We start from the raw sequence: 19,868 nt of genomic DNA, 5'->3' as shown, positions 1-19,868 counted from the left end.
GCACCCGAGAATTATAAAAAGCTTTTGGGTTTTAGCTTTAAAGAGTTGAATATCTTAAGATACTTTTAGGCTGATTTTGAGAACTAAAAAGCACTTATTCCGCACCTTTAGTCTTTTATCCCCAACTCTAATCATCTGGCATTGATTTAAAACCCAGACTTAAGCAAATATAGAGAGTCATGGCTTCAGCACATTCCCCATCTCTGCAAAAAAAGTTGTTAACTTTGCAGAAACAAGCGAAAACATGGCCTTATCAGGTGGGTCAAGGTCGTGCTGGCCACCCAATCAGTCAGTTGCCCAACCCCTGGCCAAAAACCAATTGTTTTGGTAACAAAGTCCAGGCGATTTCGCACTCGGACGTGCTGACAGGTGCTGGCCAAATTGAACCGGTTGCCGATGGTGGCCAAAGCCCAATACCCAAAAAAACTGAAGCCAAAAACCCTTTAGATTAGATCACGATCACCCTGAACCGGTTGATAGGTTTGAAGTTTATTTATTTATTTGAATTAAAGCCGGAGAACTCGGCGAAAATGAATAGCGGCCTTGGCCCGGCCTGGCATTCCAGAAGAGACAGCTGAAGACTGCAAAGTCCAAAGATGCCAAAGAAACCACACCAGATCAGCAGTTAACCCAGTAGAGGCCAATCGTGGAGAAGAATAAATCAGAAGAGATCGGACAGGTAAACCCTTAAATGGCAAGAAGCGAAGAGTCCAGAAATAGAAGCTCCTCGGTGGTGATTAGCATATTCCGACAATCTGCTGAATCATTATTTATGCATATATTTAAGCCGTTCGATCATCTTGGCTATTTGCTGTTAACTTGATTCTAAATACTTGGATATTGGCTTGTTTATTAAATGGCAATTTGCCAGGCAACGATGATAATAACGCCCCGATCGGCTTGCACGGAAAGTGGAAGTGCTACTCTGCTGGATCTAACGTTCAATATCTTCTAATTGTTTCGGGTTTCGAGTCCTAGTTTCTCGATGGGCCAGCTTTCTGACTTAATTCGCAGAGAGTTATAAAATTAAATTAGATTTAAATGCAAATGCGGTATACTCTCTTTATGCTGATCAGAGATCGGGCCGCCATAGAAATTAATTCAGAGCTGGAAATAGATGCCGAGTCTCTATTATAGATGTGTCAATGACTTGAGTCAACTCTGGCCAGACATTCTGTGCGGAGTGACTCGATCATATGAATAGGAAGGCTTTCAGATGTAGGGCGTGGCCCAGTCCGATGGGCTTCACTGACCGCTATTTGAACTATATTCGCGGAATTACTTGTTTTTTTTTTTTTTAGCAACTAATCGACCTTTGGATCTGGCATCGTGACGTCAAGCTCTACTGCACTTCCGGGCGGGGCTAGACTTTCCCAGACACTGCTTCGAATCGAATTTATGCAAATTCATCTGCCAATTAATCTTCCGATTTGGCAAACAACTTTCGGATCTCCGCGGAATGCGGCTTATTCTTCGGCCTATTCCGGCGGCCGTGTAAACAGAGCTCTTTGTTTTTTTTTGGCCGAGACCTTGAACCTGCCGATGGGGGAGGTGTACTTTGGCGGAGGGATCTTGGCCACATCAACTTTGTGAATTGATCAGCAAACAGACAAAGCCATGTCCACATGAGCGTACATACCAAAGAATGACAGGTGCCAGACATGAATATAAAAGGTGATCAACAGAGATGACAAAAAAGGCTGTCTATTTCGAAGTAAGAAGCTAGGAAGCTTCCTTATAGCTAGGAAGACTGTTGCCCATTTTAAGAGTAACTTGTAATCCCAGACTTACTCTTTCGGAACGCACTGTACTGACTGTATACGGATCGCTGGGATTTGTTCGAGGCGTAAAATACGCGAACATAAATTGTCTTTACGGCATTTAAATGGTTGCCTGCTCTTCATCTTTTTGCCAGCGACTGGGCTGCTGCTGCTGCTGCTGTTAGTTTTTAGTTTGTTAGTTGTTCGTTTTTAATTTTGTTGTTGGCTTAAGCTTGTTTAGTTGTCCGGTACTTTGTTGTGATTGTCAGTCTCTCTCATTGACAGTGTGGAGCAATTCGGGCATGTGTTCTTCCGGGTAACAAAAAAACTTTACGAGCCTTGGCCGTCCCAGCAACTTTGAAGTGTAAACGCAGCCATTAGGCATCACGGCCTGGAATATAGTCATAACATTATACAGTACTTCCTCAACCAGGCCTCAATTGGGGTAGTAACTGAGGCGCTTTATGAAAGGCCCAGCCCCTCCAGAGAAGGAGGATCGGGTCACCTGGGGGGTCAGGTCCCACATACATACTTTGTCGCCGACGACAGCACGCGTGTCGACAATCACTAGTGATTTAAAAGCCATCAATCACTATAGAGTCTTCTACATTCTAGACTCAATGGAGCTCTAGAGAGGTTTTTGGACTCTTGAAAGGTAACTTTTAATCGTAGCATAGGAGCCAGTTCTTCAGTTTTATTTCTGGTGGCGATGATTTAATAGCTCATTAAATCCATGCATTAAACGAAAAGACAAACAAATTTACGGGAGAACGCCACGCAGAATCTTAAATTTAATTATATTTAATTGCGCGACGGAATTTGAATTTGAACTTTAGCATTAGTTGGGCCATTAAGCAGGAAACTCAAAAGCCGAAACTGCCGAAAAGTGAGTATGGCATGGGCCTGGCCCGAAACCCTCTGCTGCCCTTCAAGGTGCACCTATCATCGAAAGCACCATCATCTGCATAACGTGGCCAACACACACACACGCACACACTCTTGACCAAAAATCGACAAAGAAACTGCTTAAAATTCCACATACAAATCGTTGCAGTGGCCGCTGTTGAAAACGAAATTGAAGCTGAAATCGAAATTGAAAATAAAATACAAAAAACGGGGAAAAAAATGGGTTACAACTGCCAAGGTCGATGCAAAAGTTGAAAGCTGAATCAGTGGGCCGGGGTGTGAGGGAAGAGGCCTCAGCCACCAATGCATTTGTGCACTGAAAACAAATAGGAAATGGGAGATACAAGTTTTAGATTACAAATATTTATTTAAAATTTGGATAATCACACAGTATAGTCTTTATTATACAATATCTTATCTTCTTTTATTTGTTTTAATCCATATGTAATCGATTTTCTTCCTCTGTAGGACACGCAACACTTCCTCTTGAAAAACAAAACAAAAGACTTGTCCAAGACACAAACTTGATCGGCGTCATTACGTTGCCCATCATTTACGATCAGCGTCATCTCTGATTATTTCTATTGGGGTTTTCTTTTATGCATCCACGGGTTAAGAAAGGGCACGCTTAACCCATTGACTTCCCACAGTTTTTGGATATTTGATTGAACTTAAAGGTTGCTGGAAAACCCAAAGCAATGCCTCTAAGAGGTTACATATGCTTCCATTAGATCAGTCATATAATTAGAAATTAGAACTATTCATTTAGCTTTCCAAGAACTCTTTACTTTTAACATTCTGCTGCGAATATTTGCCAGCTTTTTATTTGAAACTTTGTGGTTTTCCTGCCATGTTTACATGGCTCTTATTCGAATCTGTTCGGTTTGTTTGAGGTCGCTTGTTTGGCCCGCAAACATTTGGTCATGTTATCAGTGCGGTTTCAGCCTCATTGGTCCCAGCCGGGCCGAGACTAATTTTTCGGATGGCTTTGGGTGTCTGATACGGAATTTGTTGCCTCAAGCTTGTCGGACAATATTTGGTAACAGCGCTGTGTTTGGCCAAGACAACCGGTTGGAGATGCATTTGCATGAAGGGTCTCTGCCACATCATCTCAAGCTCCAGCTCCAGCTTCAGCTCCAGCTCGGTCCATGCACTTTGATGGACAAACAAGAATGTTTTGTTATTTTTTTGGGGAGACTAATGGAGCCGATCGGCTCCATAATCCGAAAGCCAAATTCGCACGAAAATGCCAAAAAGCCAAGACGGCAACATTTCAATTGGCAACGCAGCCGCAAAAAAAAAAAAAACAAATTGCCACACTCGATGCACGTTGCACGTTCGACGTTCATCGTTGGTTGTTGCCTCTTGAAAAGGCCGAACATGCAACCAGCAACTGGAAACTAGCAATAGCAACTAGCAACTGGCCACTAGCAACTTGCAACTTGCCACTTGCAACTTGGCCTGTTAATGAGAACGGGCCAGACAGTTCCGCGGAACCAAACTGGCTCGGATTGCTTCAGGCCCCCTCAACAGACATGGCCGGCAATTGCCACATTCTTCCTTTTGGCCAAAGAGAATGGTTATTTGGGCCTACCCCACTACAGGGTAACCGAAGGTTGATCAGAAGCTCTCAAGCACCGGGCTTATTCGTCAAAAGTGTCCAAAAATAAACAAAACCCATTTTGAAAAGTGACACTTTTATTGCCGTGACTTTAGTTTAGTTTATTTTATATTCTTATGAGGTAATGGGTAATTATTTATTTTTAGATAATAAGTAATGGTTAGTCGCGTCTCAGATTGTTTACAAGTCTGTTTATAAATATTTAGTGGCTCTTAGTGATTTTTTTTTGTTTTTTTTGGCAGGTTCCGATTGCAATTTGTGTGCCCCTGTTGCAAAAACCCGAGAGCAACATTTGAGCCATATAGCCATTTAGACGGATTTATATACGTCGGCGTGGATATGTTTGTGTGGCCAACTGAGCTGCAAATTGTTGGCGTCGGGTCGGACTTGAGTAATTTGATATTGGCAACCAGACCAGACCAGAGCGGGTCTCACTTTCGATGCATTTGCGTCAGTTTCGTGTTGCCAATGCGAGCTTGCAACAATGCAAGGCATTCTGGGCCGGATGATTGAGTGATTGAATGCCTGATGGGCCGAAGCTACCGCTTCTGCTTCATCCCATTTGATTGACAGTCATCCATGGAACTTGTTTGTTTACCCGTGTCATCGAAACGAGTTATTGGCCAACAATGCTAGATGGCCGGCAATTACATTGCCAAACTTCTGGGGCCCGGCTTGGCCTTTAAGGCTCATCTCGGGCGGTTGCAACACCCCTCCGGATGGACTTTGGAAGACTTCTAGAGACCGCAGTCACTCACCTTTCTTTATCATCCAGAACCCCGATTCTGTCGTGTCATGCCAGTTTGCAAAATCTTACTCTCCTTCATTCGAGATTCAGATAAATTTTGGCCAGTAATCGTTACGTATTTTAAATAATTATTTATTGACATTTTGTACTCAATTGTATCTGAGCTCCAGATTAAGATCTTAATCGGATGCCATTTTTTAGGGCCTCAAGTAGGCTTTCGGTTTCTGCGATTATGAGCAATTAGCAGTGATGCTGGGAACTGGCAGGTGAACAAATTAGCAGGTGAGACCGAGCCGTTCTGGCTCAAGTAGTTGCATTGGCTTTGAGCCAAGTTGGAGCTCAGATCGGATCGTATCAGTTCGGGAATGGGAATGGGAAACGCTATGTTCAAGCTCTCAGTCCGACTTGCTCAAAATTCGGCTTGCATTTGGTTTTGAAATTCGGTTTGTGGCTAACACATACACACACACACACACACACTCATGCGGGCTCATAGAGACTATCAACCGCTGAGCCGCCGAACCGCTGAGCCACTGAGCCGCCGAACCTGAGCGGTCTTCGTATGCTCGGCGGCATTTGGACAATCAGTTGACGTTGAATGTTTCGTCTTGGCGGTCGCTGAAAAAACAAACCGCTGGCAGAATCTTCGATCGGACCGAAGACCCCTTAATCCGATAGCTTCTTGGCTAAAATCTGTATTGACCATTTTTTTCTGGTGTTCTGTCAGTTCTTCCTGAGTGTTCTGTGTGTGTATTATGTGCCAGGGCAGTGGCTCTAAGCTCTGAAAACGAATTCGAGTCTCTGCGAAAGGGTGTCCTTTTTTGGTCCTGAAATGTCCTGGATGACTTTGGTCTTCCTCCTGGCCGTGGCCCTCGCCCTGGGCCAGGCTCTGGAGGGTGTGGTCCAGCCCACTTGCAGCCTCAAGGACAACTGTAATCTGGGCGAAAACCTGCTCACGAATCCTGGCGGTGCCGATGGCTCTGTCGACGTCTCTGGCGACAAGCTGGAGAGCAAGATAGCCTCCATCTTCGAGGATAAGGTCAACTACAGTCTGAAGCTGTTTGCGGACGAAGCCACCACCACGATCCTGGAGTATCAGACGGCCAATCTCAGCGACTTGCACGCAGGACCTCTGGGAAACTTTTCGATCCATCAGTTGGAGAAAAACCTGGAGGAGGACGACCAGGTGGAGGAGGATGAACGAGGTAAGCCAGGAGTTCCCACAATCGTTCGCCAAAAGAAAGCTGTGTATGCAAATCGCTTATGAAATGTCAAAAACCGATCAATGGTCAATGATAGGTGGTTTTGTCGAAATAATTGCCCGATCACTTGGCATTATCCGTTGCCGGATCGTAGCCGCTTTCTCACGCCGCCCACACGGCCAACAGCCTTGGGCATTTCGGCCAACTTCTGCAATTGTAATTCGTGTAAAGCGTTTAATGCCGTCAAGTACTGACGACATTCGATTGTGACCCAAAGCGAATTGTTGCATAAGAAGTGCGCGTGCTTCAAATAAAATCAATTGATCGGGGGAGCGGCAGGGGGCCAGCTGTTTTGGTCAAGTTTGTGGTGAGTCAGGCACTTCCGGCTGCCCTTCCCACAATCCTCACATCTCTCTATCAGTTAGTATCTCTGGAGTTGGAGTTATCTAATCAGAGTCTACCTATGTCTTTGTTGTCCACTTATTCTTGTTAAAAGGTTTGGCCTTGTTATCTTAGCCGTTGCCAATATTTGCAGTTCAAGTTAGGAGGCAGCAGTCGCTGTGGGGGAAGGCCCCGCCAGACATCCCCTCTGGACAGTCGCTCCTTGAATTGGCCAAGTCAAGGCAATGTGCAAAGTCTCACGTAAACTAGACAATTTTTTTATTTTTTTGGCCCGTTTATAAGGCACGTAAGCAATAATCAAATAGACTGTTAACCCTCGGATATATTTTTTATCTCGTTAATTGGCTAATTTCTTAGTTCTTTACATGGCTAGTTCGAATGCGAGTTCAATCCCTCGATCGGTAAAAATTACCTAATCATCTCGAGATCGTTTCCGCAAACAGCATCTCAAGTATCGTGGCTACGTAATCGTACACCGGAGGAATAATTCTAAATGGAGATGCTCCCCAGCTATGCTCCCCCCCCCCCCACCATAAATAAATTCCAATAATCAACCAGCCCAGCCCAGCCCATTTCCAGGCCCTCTTAAGTGGTTTTCAGTTTTTCGGTCTTTGGTTTCGGTTTCGGTTTTCGGTTTTGCCCACTTTGTGGCTCGTTTGTTTGCAATTGATCTTCGCTGGCCGTTGTTTTTGTTGCCAACTTGTCACGCCTGCCATGTGTTTATGGTTGTAGCATCATTTGTCCATAAGACCGCGACCACTCGACCACTTGACCGGCCCGAGTACCGTTAACTGTCGCCATAAAACCCAAAACATGTTACTCCGCCTGAACAGAATGATGAGCCTGATGGGCATTCATATTTTTTTTAAATGATCTCTGATATCAAAAATCCATTTAGATAGCAAGAATTAATATCAGTGGCAAACTGCCAATTGATTGGTCAAATATTGACTCGGCAAACCAAACAAGTTGGCTACAACACCGAAAGAAACCTGACTAACTACAGGCCATATACGCTAGTCCCTCAGTTGAAAAAGTCAGCTCTTTTCTCGCAGTGTAACTCGTTCAAACAAACAAGCTAATAACTGCAAGTCAGTGGCAACTCAAATGTTTGCCAGAAATCATTTTAAATGTTTTTAAATGTAGATGGGCCGCCGCTAATTGGCAATATGAAATCTTTTCTGTCATCGCGTTAACTTTATAATCGTAAAATCGACTGCGGCATAAATCAAACTCAAAAGCCAGATCATTTATGGCCGCAACTACACTGCTACAAAAATTAGAAACCCGACCCCAAACCAGATCCCACAACTAGAACGATATTGCCCAATAGTGGCGCCAAGGATTGCGCCAGGAACATTGGCCAATGGGGTCCAAAACCGAAATCCAGCTGCACTCTCGGTTTCTGAACTGCAAGCTGCAGTGAGTCAGTTTCTCACTCGACACTCAACTGGTTCTCAAGTGGGTCAGAGACAAGTACGAAACGCACACTCAGCAGCTCACCTGAGATATTTAATTAATTGAACACGCTAAAAAAATAGTATAGTTTTTGTTATTAAATTGGGAGCAGAAAGGTAACTGAAAACGGGGTCATCCAATAAGCAGAAAACGAAAGTCCGAGGCCCATACTTTCTTTAGAGTCTTGGGATTTGGTAGAACCTAGAACCTGCCTATAAGACCTACCCGGAGGAATCGATTCTGACGATCTGTTTTGTCATTTCGTATCATTTTCTAAAAATCTTCATAATTTGCGATGCTAATGAGGGAAGGGAACCGCGATTCGCACGGCTGCCATTGTTGCGGAGAAGTCCACATCCACAGTCTCCATGAGGGGACTGCCAAGTGGGGAGCTCGTCTCCATTCTTCCTCGTCTCCATTTGGAAAAGCAAAATTTAGAATATGACGACAGGTCGCATTCCGCAGTCAGAGCTCGTCCCACTCTGACGCATTTTAGCACTTTTTTCCCCACAAGCCCCAGACCAATCCCCTCCCCCCAAAAACCACACAAAAAGTACAGAGAAAAAAATAAAGTCCAGACGGATGCAGGCGGCTCTGATGGATGGATCGATGTTCGATGGTTGGCGGAACGCGATCGGCATTCCAAATGAGCCATGTGGGATGGATGGCTAGCATAAAAGTCGAAAAGTCGAGCCGAGTGGCCAGCGACAGGCCCGCCATGATAATTCGAAAATGTTAATCAGAGACGACAGACGGAATGCCAACTGGCTTGGTAACTCGGCTGCCTCTGGTGCTCCTCCTCGGCAGCACCAGCTCCTCAGAAGCCTGGCGCCCGCGGCGAGAGTCCGCGCGACCACTTCCTGGTCGCCACGTGCCGCTCCAGCAGCGTCGACCTTGTCCAATTTCGGGAGACCATAATGTCGTAGGCCTTAAGAGGCTTTATGGACCATTAGGGCACTGAGAAAAAGGGGGATGTCTCCACTGTTTAGTTTTAAAACCTATCTTCTATACAGCCCCCAGTTGTTTAAGATTTTAGCTTTCACTTTTCATTGGGAGACCCACAACCGATATTACATCATTCGAAAAATCGAATAAAATCTTATTGTATTACCGAAAAAATTGATATAAATTACTCCATAAAAAGCAATGGAGCCTAATAGCTGAGCTCTTTCGGAAATTGATCTATTTAGAGGCAATTCTATAAAAATCAAAGCCACTTGGCGGCAATTTTCGGCAATAGATCGTAAGATATAATAGATTTAAAGACTTAAGATTGGTGTAGATTGCATAATACTTTCATGGATACTAATTTAAATAATTTCCTGTCTTTCAGTCTATCTGTACAATATTGGGAAACGCTTTCTGGCCATAACGCAGCCTTTCGATCCTGCCAGGAACCCAGACGCCTCGTCGCTGTGTCGCCGGCAGATGCGACAGTATCTGAGCGCCTTGGACAACTTTGATCTATGGGCCTTGAAAAGTGAGTATCTAAGAACGAAGAGAAGCTCCAAGGTTGCTCCAAGACAGCTAATAAATTGGCAAAACAGACAAAAAAAAAAGCGGCAAGAAGTTCTGCCAGATATCGGATGAATGGCCAGAACCAGTTGGCTAGAATTCGAGTCATTGCCAACTGGCAGCAGCAGCAGCAGGCGACCGCCAGACAAGTCGACCCCAAAGTCGAATGCACTGAAAACAATTACGTCTATTTTCGGCCACTTTGCAGGAAAAGAACTTGGCATTCCATGTAAAGTCAGGCAAATTAAATGCCGACTCTGAACTTGGTTCCATGGCCGTGCGGCCTGATACTTTTGGCCGGCACTGTAGCTGCAGCTGCGAAGGCCAATCGTCGAACTTTACCCATATATTCGCATAAAAAAAAAAACCAACTAAACACATGTGGCAATGCCAAATGCATTTTGTTTTTTTTTTTTTGTTCTGCCGAGATCGGCAAAATTACAAACATCGGAGCGGATTGCAACTGCAACTGCAATACTGCGATCTGTGATTCCACGCGAACTTGACACAAAAGACCGCAAAGCTTAGAACGAGTTGCGATCACAGTCAAGGTCGCCACGCCCCGGGGCCTAGCCCACACCACCCACCGCCCACAGAGCAATCGATTCCGAAATAGAAAAGTTTAAGAACTCTTATACAGTGTCTCTGGAAGTTCATCAAACTGTTTGTTATTTTTTGATCAATCGATTGTCTCTAAATTATGCTAATTTATTTCGATTTTATTGACGCTAAACAATAAGCATATATCTCTCTGGTTTCGGCCATAAATCACACGATTCTTTTGAATTATTCTTGCAGTGCACGATGCCAGCGGAAAGCTGAACTCTGGCATTTTGAACGGCAACATCAATCAGCCGGGTGATTTCGACCAGTGTATGGGCATTCAGCAGCCCATGCGGGAGCAGGATCAGGATCAGGAGCAGGATGAGGATAACCTTCTCCGAGGTCAATACTGCCTGGCCTATGCCCAGCCAGTCCTGCCCCATAAATCGAAGCGCCTCCAGAGCTTCTTCAAGCTGATCCAGTCCCACGGACCCTTCAAGAGCGAGTTCAACGACGTGAGTATATACATTCTATAAAGATTAAACACTAAGTGTCCACTCCACCCGGTTGAAAGCTCCTTTAATGGAGAACGTGACCGAGATCCCGCCGATTGTGAGTCACTGGGCCCGGCGGAAAAAAAATCATATTGTACATATGTATGTGAAAGTTATGGGCCGGCCAAATAGATTGATTAACATCGGACCGCTAATCGCTTCCAATCCGACATTGAACTTGAACGTAGGAATATATATCGAAAGGCAGAGCCGCGAAATATAAGACGAAAGCAAAGCAAGCCATCAAACACGATAGACAGATGGCCGTAAAATGCAAATCGCAGAAATCGAAGCTATTCCGGCCAATGAACTCGCCAAAAACAAATGCTATACAGAGGGCTAAACTATGAACTAGTATTGTTTCATTTATGGCTGGGAAACCCGACAGCGGTGGGTCTGTGCACCCCTCTTGGGAGAATTGGCAAACATCTAGACAGGGTTTGGGGTCGTGAATAAATAACACAAATTTCAAAAGGGGTTCCCCTGCCAAACATTTGAACCAAATCGAAAGAATAGTTTGTTTATATACTTGGAGACAGATTGGAAGAAAATAATCTATGGTCCTTTGAAAGAAAGACTCGCTAAGGGCTCGGAGGTCCTTTAACCACGTAGATTTGGATGCAGATTTGAGGATAATCGGTTTATGAGTCATTTGGTGTATTCCGCTTAAGGATCGGATGAATATTGACCAAGTTATGGTCTTCCCAGTTGGCCACTAATGGCTCCCTCACTTTTTCCAAGGGGGTCCATCAGAAAAATGGACAAAAATAGTTTCCAAAATTTTGTTCCTAGATTTGGATGCAGATTTGAGGAGAATGGGCCTACGAGTCATTTGGTGTATTCCGCTCAAGAATCGGATGCATATTGACCGAGTTATGGTCTTCCCAGTTGGCCACTAATGGCTCCCTCACTTTTCGCAAGGGGGTCCATCAGAAAAATGGACAAAAATAGTTTCAAAAATTGCATTCCTAGATTTGGATGCAGATTTGAGGAGAATCGGTCTAGGAGTCATTTGGTGTATTCCGCTCAAGAATCGGATGCATATTGACCGAGTTATGGTCTTCCCAGTTGGCCACTAATGGCTCCCTCACTTTTTCCAAGGGGGTCCATCAGAAAAATGGACAAAAATAGTTTCAAAAATTTTGTTCCTAGATTTGGATGCAGATTGAAGGAGAATCGGCCTAGGAGTCATTTGGTGTATTTCGCTCAAGAGTCGGATGAATATTGACCAAGTTATGGTCTTCCCAGTTGGCCATCCATGGCTCCCTCACTTTTTGCAAGGGGGTCCATCAGAAAAATGGACAAAAATAGTTTCAAAAATTTTGTTCTTAGATTTTGATGCAGATTTGAGGAGAATCGGCCTAGGAGTCATTTGGGGTATTCCGCTCAAGAGTCGGATGAATATTGACCAAGTTATGGTCTTCCCAGTTGGCCACTAATGGCTCCCTCACTTTTCGCAAGGGGGTCCATCAGAAAAATGGACAAAAATAGTTTCAAAAATTCCGTTCCTAGATTTGGATGCAGATTTGAGGAGAATCGGCCTAGGAGTCATTTGGTGTATTCCCCTCAAGAATCGGATAAATATTGACCAAGTTATGGTCTTCCCAGTTGGCCATCCATGGATCCCTCACTTTTTGCAAGGGGGTCCATCAGAAAAATGGACAAAAATAGTTTCAAAAATTTCGTTCCTAGATTTGGATGCAGATTTAAGGAGAATCGACCTAGGAGTCATTTGGTGTACTCCCCTCAAGAATCGGATGAATATTGACCAAGTTACGGTCTTCCCAGTTGGCCATCCATGGCTCCCTCACTTTTTGCAAGGGGGTCCATCAGAAAAATGGACAAAAATAGTTTCAAAAATTTTGTTCTTAAATTTTGATGCAGATTTGAGGAGAATCGGCCTAGGAGTCATTTGGGGTATTCCGCTCAAGAGTCGGATGAATATTGGCCAAGTTATGGTCTTCCCAGTTGGCCACCAATGGCTCCCTCACTTTTTCCAAGGGGGTCCATCAGAAAAATGGACAAAAATAGTCTCAAAAATTTTGTTCTTAGTTTTTGATGCAGATTTGAGGAGAATCGGCCTAGGAGTCATTTGGGGTATTCCGCTCAAGAATCGGATGCATATTGACCGAGTTATGGTCTTCCCAGTTGGCCACTAATGGCTCCCTCACTTTTTCCAAGGGGGTCCATCAGAAAAATGGACAAAAATAGTTTCAAAAATTGCATTCCTAGATTTGGATGCAGATTTGAGGAGAATCGGTCTAGGAGTCATTTGGTGTATTCCCCTCAAGAATCGGATGAATATTGACCAAGTTATGGTCTCCCCAGTTGGCCACTAATGGCTCCCTCACTTTTTCCAAGGGGGTCCATCAGAAAAATGGACAAAAATAGTCTCAAAAATTTTGTTCTAAGATTTTGATGCAGAATAAAGGAGAATCGGCCTAGGAGCCATTTGGTGTATTCCTCTCAAGAATCGGATGAATATTGACCAAGTTATGGTCTTCCCAGTTGGCCATCCATGGATCCCTCACTTTTTGCAAGGGGGTCCATCAGAAAAATGGACAAAAATAGTTTCAAAAATTTCGTTCCTAGATTTGGATGCAGATTTAAGGAGAATCGACCTAGGAGTCATTTGGTGTACTCCCCTCAAGAATCGGATGAATATTGACCAAGTTACGGTCTTCCCAGTTGGCCATCCATGGCTCCCTCACTTTTTGCAAGGGGGTCCATCAGAAAAATGGACAAAAATAGTTTCAAAAATTTTGTTCTTAAATTTTGATGCAGATTTGAGGAGAATCGGCCTAGGAGTCATTTGGGGTATTCCGCTCAAGAGTCGGATGAATATTGGCCAAGTTATGGTCTTCCCAGTTGGCCACCAATGGCTCCCTCACTTTTTCCAAGGGGGTCCATCAGAAAAATGGACAAAAATAGTCTCAAAAATTTTGTTCTTAGTTTTTGATGCAGATTTGAGGAGAATCGGCCTAGGAGTCATTTGGGGTATTCCGCTCAAGAGTCGGATGAATATTGACCAAGTTATGGTCTTCCCAGTTGGCCACTAATGGCTCCCTCACTTTTTTCAAGGGGGTCCATCAGAAAAATGGACAAAAATAGTTTCAAAAATTGCATTCCTAGATTTGGATGCAGATTTGAGGAGAATCGGTCTAGGAGTCATTTGGTGTATTCCGCTCAAGAATCGGATGCATATTGACCGAGTTATGGTCTTCCCAGTTGGCCACTAATGGCTCCCTCACTTTTTCCAAGGGGGTCCATCAGAAAAATGGACAAAAATAGTTTCAAAAATTTTGTTCCTAGATTTGGATGCAGATTGAAGGAGAATCGGCCTAGGAGTCATTTGGTGTATTTCGCTCAAGAGTCGGATGAATATTGACCAAGTTATGGTCTTCCCAGTTGGCCATCCATGGCTCCCTCACTTTTTGCAAGGGGGTCCATCAGAAAAATGGACAAAAATAGTTTCAAAAATTTTGTTCTTAGATTTTGATGCAGATTTGAGGAGAATCGGCCTAGGAGTCATTTGGGGTATTCCGCTCAAGAGTCGGATGAATATTGACCAAGTTATGGTCTTCCCAGTTGGCCACTAATGGCTCCCTCACTTTTCGCAAGGGGGTCCATCAGAAAAATGGACAAAAATAGTTTCAAAAATTCCGTTCCTAGATTTGGATGCAGATTTGAGGAGAATCGGCCTAGGAGTCATTTGGTGTATTCCCCTCAAGAATCGGATAAATATTGACCAAGTTATGGTCTTCCCAGTTGGCCATCCATGGATCCCTCACTTTTTGCAAGGGGGTCCATCAGAAAAATGGACAAAAATAGTTTCAAAAATTTCGTTCCTAGATTTGGATGCAGATTTAAGGAGAATCGACCTAGGAGTCATTTGGTGTACTCCCCTCAAGAATCGGATGAATATTGACCAAGTTACGGTCTTCCCAGTTGGCCATCCATGGCTCCCTCACTTTTTGCAAGGGGGTCCATCAGAAAAATGGACAAAAATAGTTTCAAAAATTTTGTTCTTAAATTTTGATGCAGATTTGAGGAGAATCGGCCTAGGAGTCATTTGGGGTATTCCGCTCAAGAGTCGGATGAATATTGGCCAAGTTATGGTCTTCCCAGTTGGCCACCAATGGCTCCCTCACTTTTTCCAAGGGGGTCCATCAGAAAAATGGACAAAAATAGTCTCAAAAATTTTGTTCTTAGTTTTTGATGCAGATTTGAGGAGAATCGGCCTAGGAGTCATTTGGGGTATTCCGCTCAAGAATCGGATGCATATTGACCGAGTTATGGTCTTCCCAGTTGGCCACTAATGGCTCCCTCACTTTTTCCAAGGGGGTCCATCAGAAAAATGGACAAAAATAGTTTCAAAAATTGCATTCCTAGATTTGGATGCAGATTTGAGGAGAATCGGTCTAGGAGTCATTTGGTGTATTCCCCTCAAGAATCGGATGAATATTGACCAAGTTATGGTCTCCCCAGTTGGCCACTAATGGCTCCCTCACTTTTTCCAAGGGGGTCCATCAGAAAAATGGACAAAAATAGTCTCAAAAATTTTGTTCTAAGATTTTGATGCAGAATAAAGGAGAATCGGCCTAGGAGCCATTTGGTGTATTCCTCTCAAGAATCGGATGAATATTGACCAAGTTATGGTCTTCCCAGTTGGCCATCCATGGCTCCCTCACTTTTTCCAAGGGGGTCCATCAGAAAAATGGACAAAAATAGTTTCAAAAATTTTGTTCCTAGATTTGGATGCAGATTTGAGGAGAATCGGTCTAGGAGTCATTTGGTGTATTCCGCTTAAGGATCGGATGAATATTGACCATGTTTTCTGGGTTCTCTTGGATTGGATTTAAAAGCAAAATAAAAACTGGAAATTAATCTACGAAATAAAAACTGGAACAGATTCCAGATAGTAAGTCACTCCGACTTGGTATAATCACTCTAATTGCTGTTTTTAATTGAAAGCGGAAGGTCAATACACCCGGAGCCGTGACTCGTACGATAAACAAAGGCAGCTCTCGAAAACCGGATACTGAAACCTCCATCTTGCCTCTTCCATTTCAGCCCGGACACCGTGTACCCCGCTACTCCCTGATCAACTGGGGCATCTGCGTGCCCTCCGGCTGCTCCGCCCGCGACGTGGAGTACACCGTGGCGGAGTATCTGGCCAACCAGACGGCGTCCACGGGAATCACCTTCAATGTTCGGGTGGAGCCCCAGATGTGCCAAGTGCGGGATCAGCGTCCCTGGGACAGGAATACCACCTGGGCGGTGCGGTTCTTCCTGCTGGTTCTCTCCGTGGCGGTGCTCTCCACCATCTACGATCGCTCCACCAAGACGCAACCGAAGCAGAGTAAGTAGCCCCGGCCTCAGAGCTCTAGGCTTGAGTCTTTACCCATATCTGTCCCCAAAACAGATGCCTGGTTTACGGCCTTCTCGCTGGACAAGAACCTGCGTTGGCTCTTCAGCACCAGCAGTGCTCCCGGAGACATTGAGGCGGTGCATGGCATCCGCTTCCTGAACGCCATGATGCTGATCTTCTCCCACAAGTCGATGGCCATGTTCTTCAACCCGTACAACAACCGCACGGCCATGTCCGAGAGCCTGGGCCAGCCGTGGACGGTGATTGGACGTGCTGCATCGCTCTACACGGATCCCTTCCTGCTGTTTAGTGGCATGCTCACGTCCTACTCCCTGTTCGGCCGCCTGATGAAGCAGCAGCCCATCCGGCTGAAGAACGAATACGTCAGTCGGCTGATGAGGATCGTCCCGCCTCTGGCCGCCCTCATCCTGTTCTGCACCTACGTCCTGCCGCTGTGGGGCAGCGGGCCGCAGTGGAACCTGGTGGTGGGCCACCACGCCGACATCTGCAAAAAGAACTGGTGGCGTAACCTGCTATTCATCCACAACTACTTTGGCTTCAGCGAGATGTGCCTGACGCACACCCACCACCTGGGCATCGACACGGAGCTGTTTGCCGTGGCGCCCCTGCTCATCCTGGGACTGTGGCGTTGGCCCCGCCGCGGACTGGCATTCCTGCTGCTCCTCTGCACGGTGGGAACGGCCGCCAGGTACTATACCACGATCGTCAACCAGCTCTCCAACTATATATACTTTGGCACCAAGTAGGTTTCCTCAACAGTTCCCCTCCTATTTTCATTTTAACACCCCTCTGCTCCTCCGTAGCATCCAGCGCCTGTTCCGCACTGCCGACTACATGTACTCCTTCCCGCCCCACCGCTCCACCGTCTACATCATGGGCATCCTGCTGGGCTACGTCCTGCGCAAGTTCCAGAATGCCAAGCTGAGTAGCCTCCAGCTGCGCCTCGGCTGGTTGGGAGCCACAGTCTGCCTCCTGGCCTCGCTCCTGGGTCCCGCTCCCATGGGCGACATCAACTACGTGTACAACTCCACCCACGCAGCCATCTACGCCGCCTTTGCGCCCATCGCCTGGTGCCTGTTCTTCTCCTGGATCGTCTTTGTCTCCCACAACGGATACAAAAGTGAGCCGCCGACCTGGAAAGAGGCTTCTTCCAATAAGACTTTAACTAATCACTTGATTTCCAGATAAAATCACGAAGCTGTTTGCCTGGCGAGGTTTCCAGGTGTCCACAAAGCTGTCGTATGCCATTTACCTGACGCAGTTCCCCGTCTTTTTCTTCAATGTCGGCCGAAGGCGTCACATCCATCACTACTATAACTTTGTTTCGATAATCGTGAGTCCTCCGAAGTTCTCCTGGGAGTCACAGATCTTATAGTCTCTCTTTTCGCAGCTCGACACCAACGAATTCATCTCGATCTTCCTGGCCTCTGTGGCCCTGACGGTGCTCTTCGATGCGCCCTTCCAGAACCTGAAGAAGCTGCTCATTAAACGTCCCACCGCCTCGCCGGCGAAAGTCCTGGCACCTTCGGCGGAAGCACAGCCCAGCACTGCCCCCCACCACCCGCACTCCGATTAGTCCCGCCCCACTAGCTTCTAATCTTGTAAATGTATCCCCTTTGTAGCATTTAGTGGCAAATTAGGATTAAGTCAAACCCGGCGCAGCCCAACCCATCCGCCCCGCCCCCCCCCCCCCCCCCCCCCATCCCATCCCTAGGCTTAGTGGAACGCTTTATAATTTGTAAATTACTGTACTGTTAGTCAAATCGAGCGACGAGTGCGACTCCCTTTCGTAGTCATATAGGGCCAAAACCAATCAACTATCTTGCTTGCTAGACGGGTCTGAGGCGGTTTGGGCCGGGAGCCGGGGGCGCTGCCTTCGGATCTCGGCCGACCTGCTCGGACTCTGGATCCGTAGAATACTTACGTTACTTTAAGCCAGGTCGAATGTCAGTTTTTTTTATATGGTAATTTAATGAATAAAATCAAATATGTTACAAAATCTAAAAGGTTGTTTTTCTGCAAGAGTACTGGGGGATACCAACACCCTAAAAGTATGCAATGTTTTGGGTTAAAAGCACGCTTCTCAAGACTTCTGTTTTTGGGGTTTTGTTTTGGTATTGGAATTCCAGAACTCAACTAGTAGCACATATTGGGAACCTTTCTTGGAAATACATACTTCCGGGTTGGTTTTAAATATAGCTCATATTTTGATAATCATTATAGACCTGCTAAGAATCAAAGAAATATGCCAACATTAGTCTTTCATTCATAAACTTGATAATTTTTATGTGATCTGGGACTGTGATCAGATTCTATATAACCTCTACATATATATCTTTATAGTCTCTGCATAAAAACAAACCCACAGCAAGGCTGAACAAACTAAAAGGTCTAAGGTTAAGTAAAACCCATAATTTAATGGAAACCGCAGCCATTACACAGTACTCTTCCACATGCCCAGCTAGAAGTGGCTCCCAGCTCAACGCTTGGTACCGTCCACTTACCACATGACTGGCAATAACTCAAGAAAACGTGTTTCTGGCCGATACTCCAATAGGCTTATGTAAATTCCTGGTTATGGCCATCTCCGCTGAATCCTCCTTCCTGAGTTATTGCTGCCGCCGTGTGGTAAGCAATAGACGGTACATATGTCCCGAATCCAAACACTATGGCTATGGGAGCTTCTCAGCTGGCGGGCTTTTGGCGGTTTCACATTAAAAAAAAAATAAAAGGGGGTACACCTTTTAGATGTCGGCACATTGTTGCACTTCAAAAAAAATAATCACCATGAGTTCACTTAATAAAAAAAAACTTTCATTTATTAGCTCGAGCTTTTATTAGCTTGCTGCACTGAAGATTTTGAGTCGCCGCTTCTGATGGAAATGCCAATGGTGCTGGTGCTGATGCTGGTTGCTACTAAAGACGTTCAGTGGCTTCTAGTGGGGAATCTATTTGCCGGCCTGGACTGGCTTCTTGGGCTTGGCCTGGGTGCCTTCGCGGAATCCGTTGCGGAAACGGCGGCGCACAACCTTCAGGTGGCGCATACGGCCAGTGCCAGTGGTCTTCCTCCTCTTGGCCTTGACAGACCAGTTGTCTACGAATAGAAGAAACAATCAGTAAGGTTCTGGGTAAGTGAGAACTATGGTACTTACAGGAACGGAGCTTGGCTGCCGGGTAGCCGCACTGGGCACAGGTCGACTTCTGGATGTGGTAGGACGAACGACCACAACGACGGCACAGTGTGTGCGTCTTATTGTGGCGTTTACCAAAGCTGGAGGTACCCTTCGTCTGTAATCAAAAGTAATTCCATTAGTGATTTGTCCAAGGAAATTGGGCCACTGAGTTTTCACAATCAAACGCTCGAAATTGCCGAAACTAAATTTATATCACATAGATTGCAACACCAGGTATATATTGGATTGGTTTTCATCACAAAATTCAAGCGGATGTTTATGAAAATAATAGATTTTATTTCGGCCGAGGACGGATTTACCATCTTGAAGTGGCGAACGGCTGAAGAAAAAAGAGCGAAGAGAGGAGCTGTCAAAATATAGCGTGGCGTCAGGGTTGCATTTTGCTAGAGATGAGAAACTATCGATTAGACCAACCGATATATATGGGACTATCGGCGTTTTTAGTACATCCCTATGCCCGCGAAACGGAACCGGTAATGTTATCGGGCGGTTATCGAAAACCCGCCAAAATAAATTTACAAATTAAACAAGTGTAATTAGGAGTTTAATTATAATAATCACTATTTTAGATAA

At 45.3% G+C, this 19,868-nt stretch overlaps 2 protein-coding genes across 2 annotated transcripts; one reads left to right on the top strand and one right to left on the bottom strand.

Annotated features, from left to right (window-relative positions):
- Positions 1-5,613: 5,613 nt before the first annotated feature.
- drd (drop dead) lies at positions 5,614-17,783 on the top strand. The gene is made up of 8 exons (XM_017237627.3): positions 5,614-6,240; positions 9,431-9,577; positions 10,411-10,670; positions 15,783-16,071; positions 16,135-16,843; positions 16,905-17,221; positions 17,286-17,434; positions 17,492-17,783. Exons 1-8 carry the CDS (start codon positions 5,868-5,870, stop codon positions 17,675-17,677), a joined length of 2,430 nt encoding a protein of 809 aa, XP_017093116.2. The 5' UTR covers positions 5,614-5,867; the 3' UTR covers positions 17,678-17,783.
- Positions 17,784-18,893: 1,110 nt separating this feature from the next.
- Positions 18,894-19,722, bottom strand: RpL37a (ribosomal protein L37a). The gene is made up of 3 exons (XM_017237628.3): positions 19,595-19,722; positions 19,254-19,389; positions 18,894-19,195 (listed from the first exon to the last, which is right to left on the bottom strand). The coding sequence occupies exons 1-3, from the start codon at positions 19,595-19,597 to the stop codon at positions 19,050-19,052; spliced, it is 285 nt and encodes a 94-aa protein (XP_017093117.1). The 5' UTR covers positions 19,598-19,722; the 3' UTR covers positions 18,894-19,049.
- Between the last annotated feature and the right edge of the window lie 146 nt (positions 19,723-19,868).

Source organism: Drosophila bipectinata, chromosome XL (genome assembly GCF_030179905.1).
Source record: "Drosophila bipectinata strain 14024-0381.07 chromosome XL, DbipHiC1v2, whole genome shotgun sequence".
Classification (NCBI taxonomy): domain Eukaryota; kingdom Metazoa; phylum Arthropoda; class Insecta; order Diptera; family Drosophilidae; genus Drosophila; species Drosophila bipectinata.
Note: the sequence above shows the minus strand (reverse complement) of the source record. Positions and strands in the feature narration are given on the sequence as shown.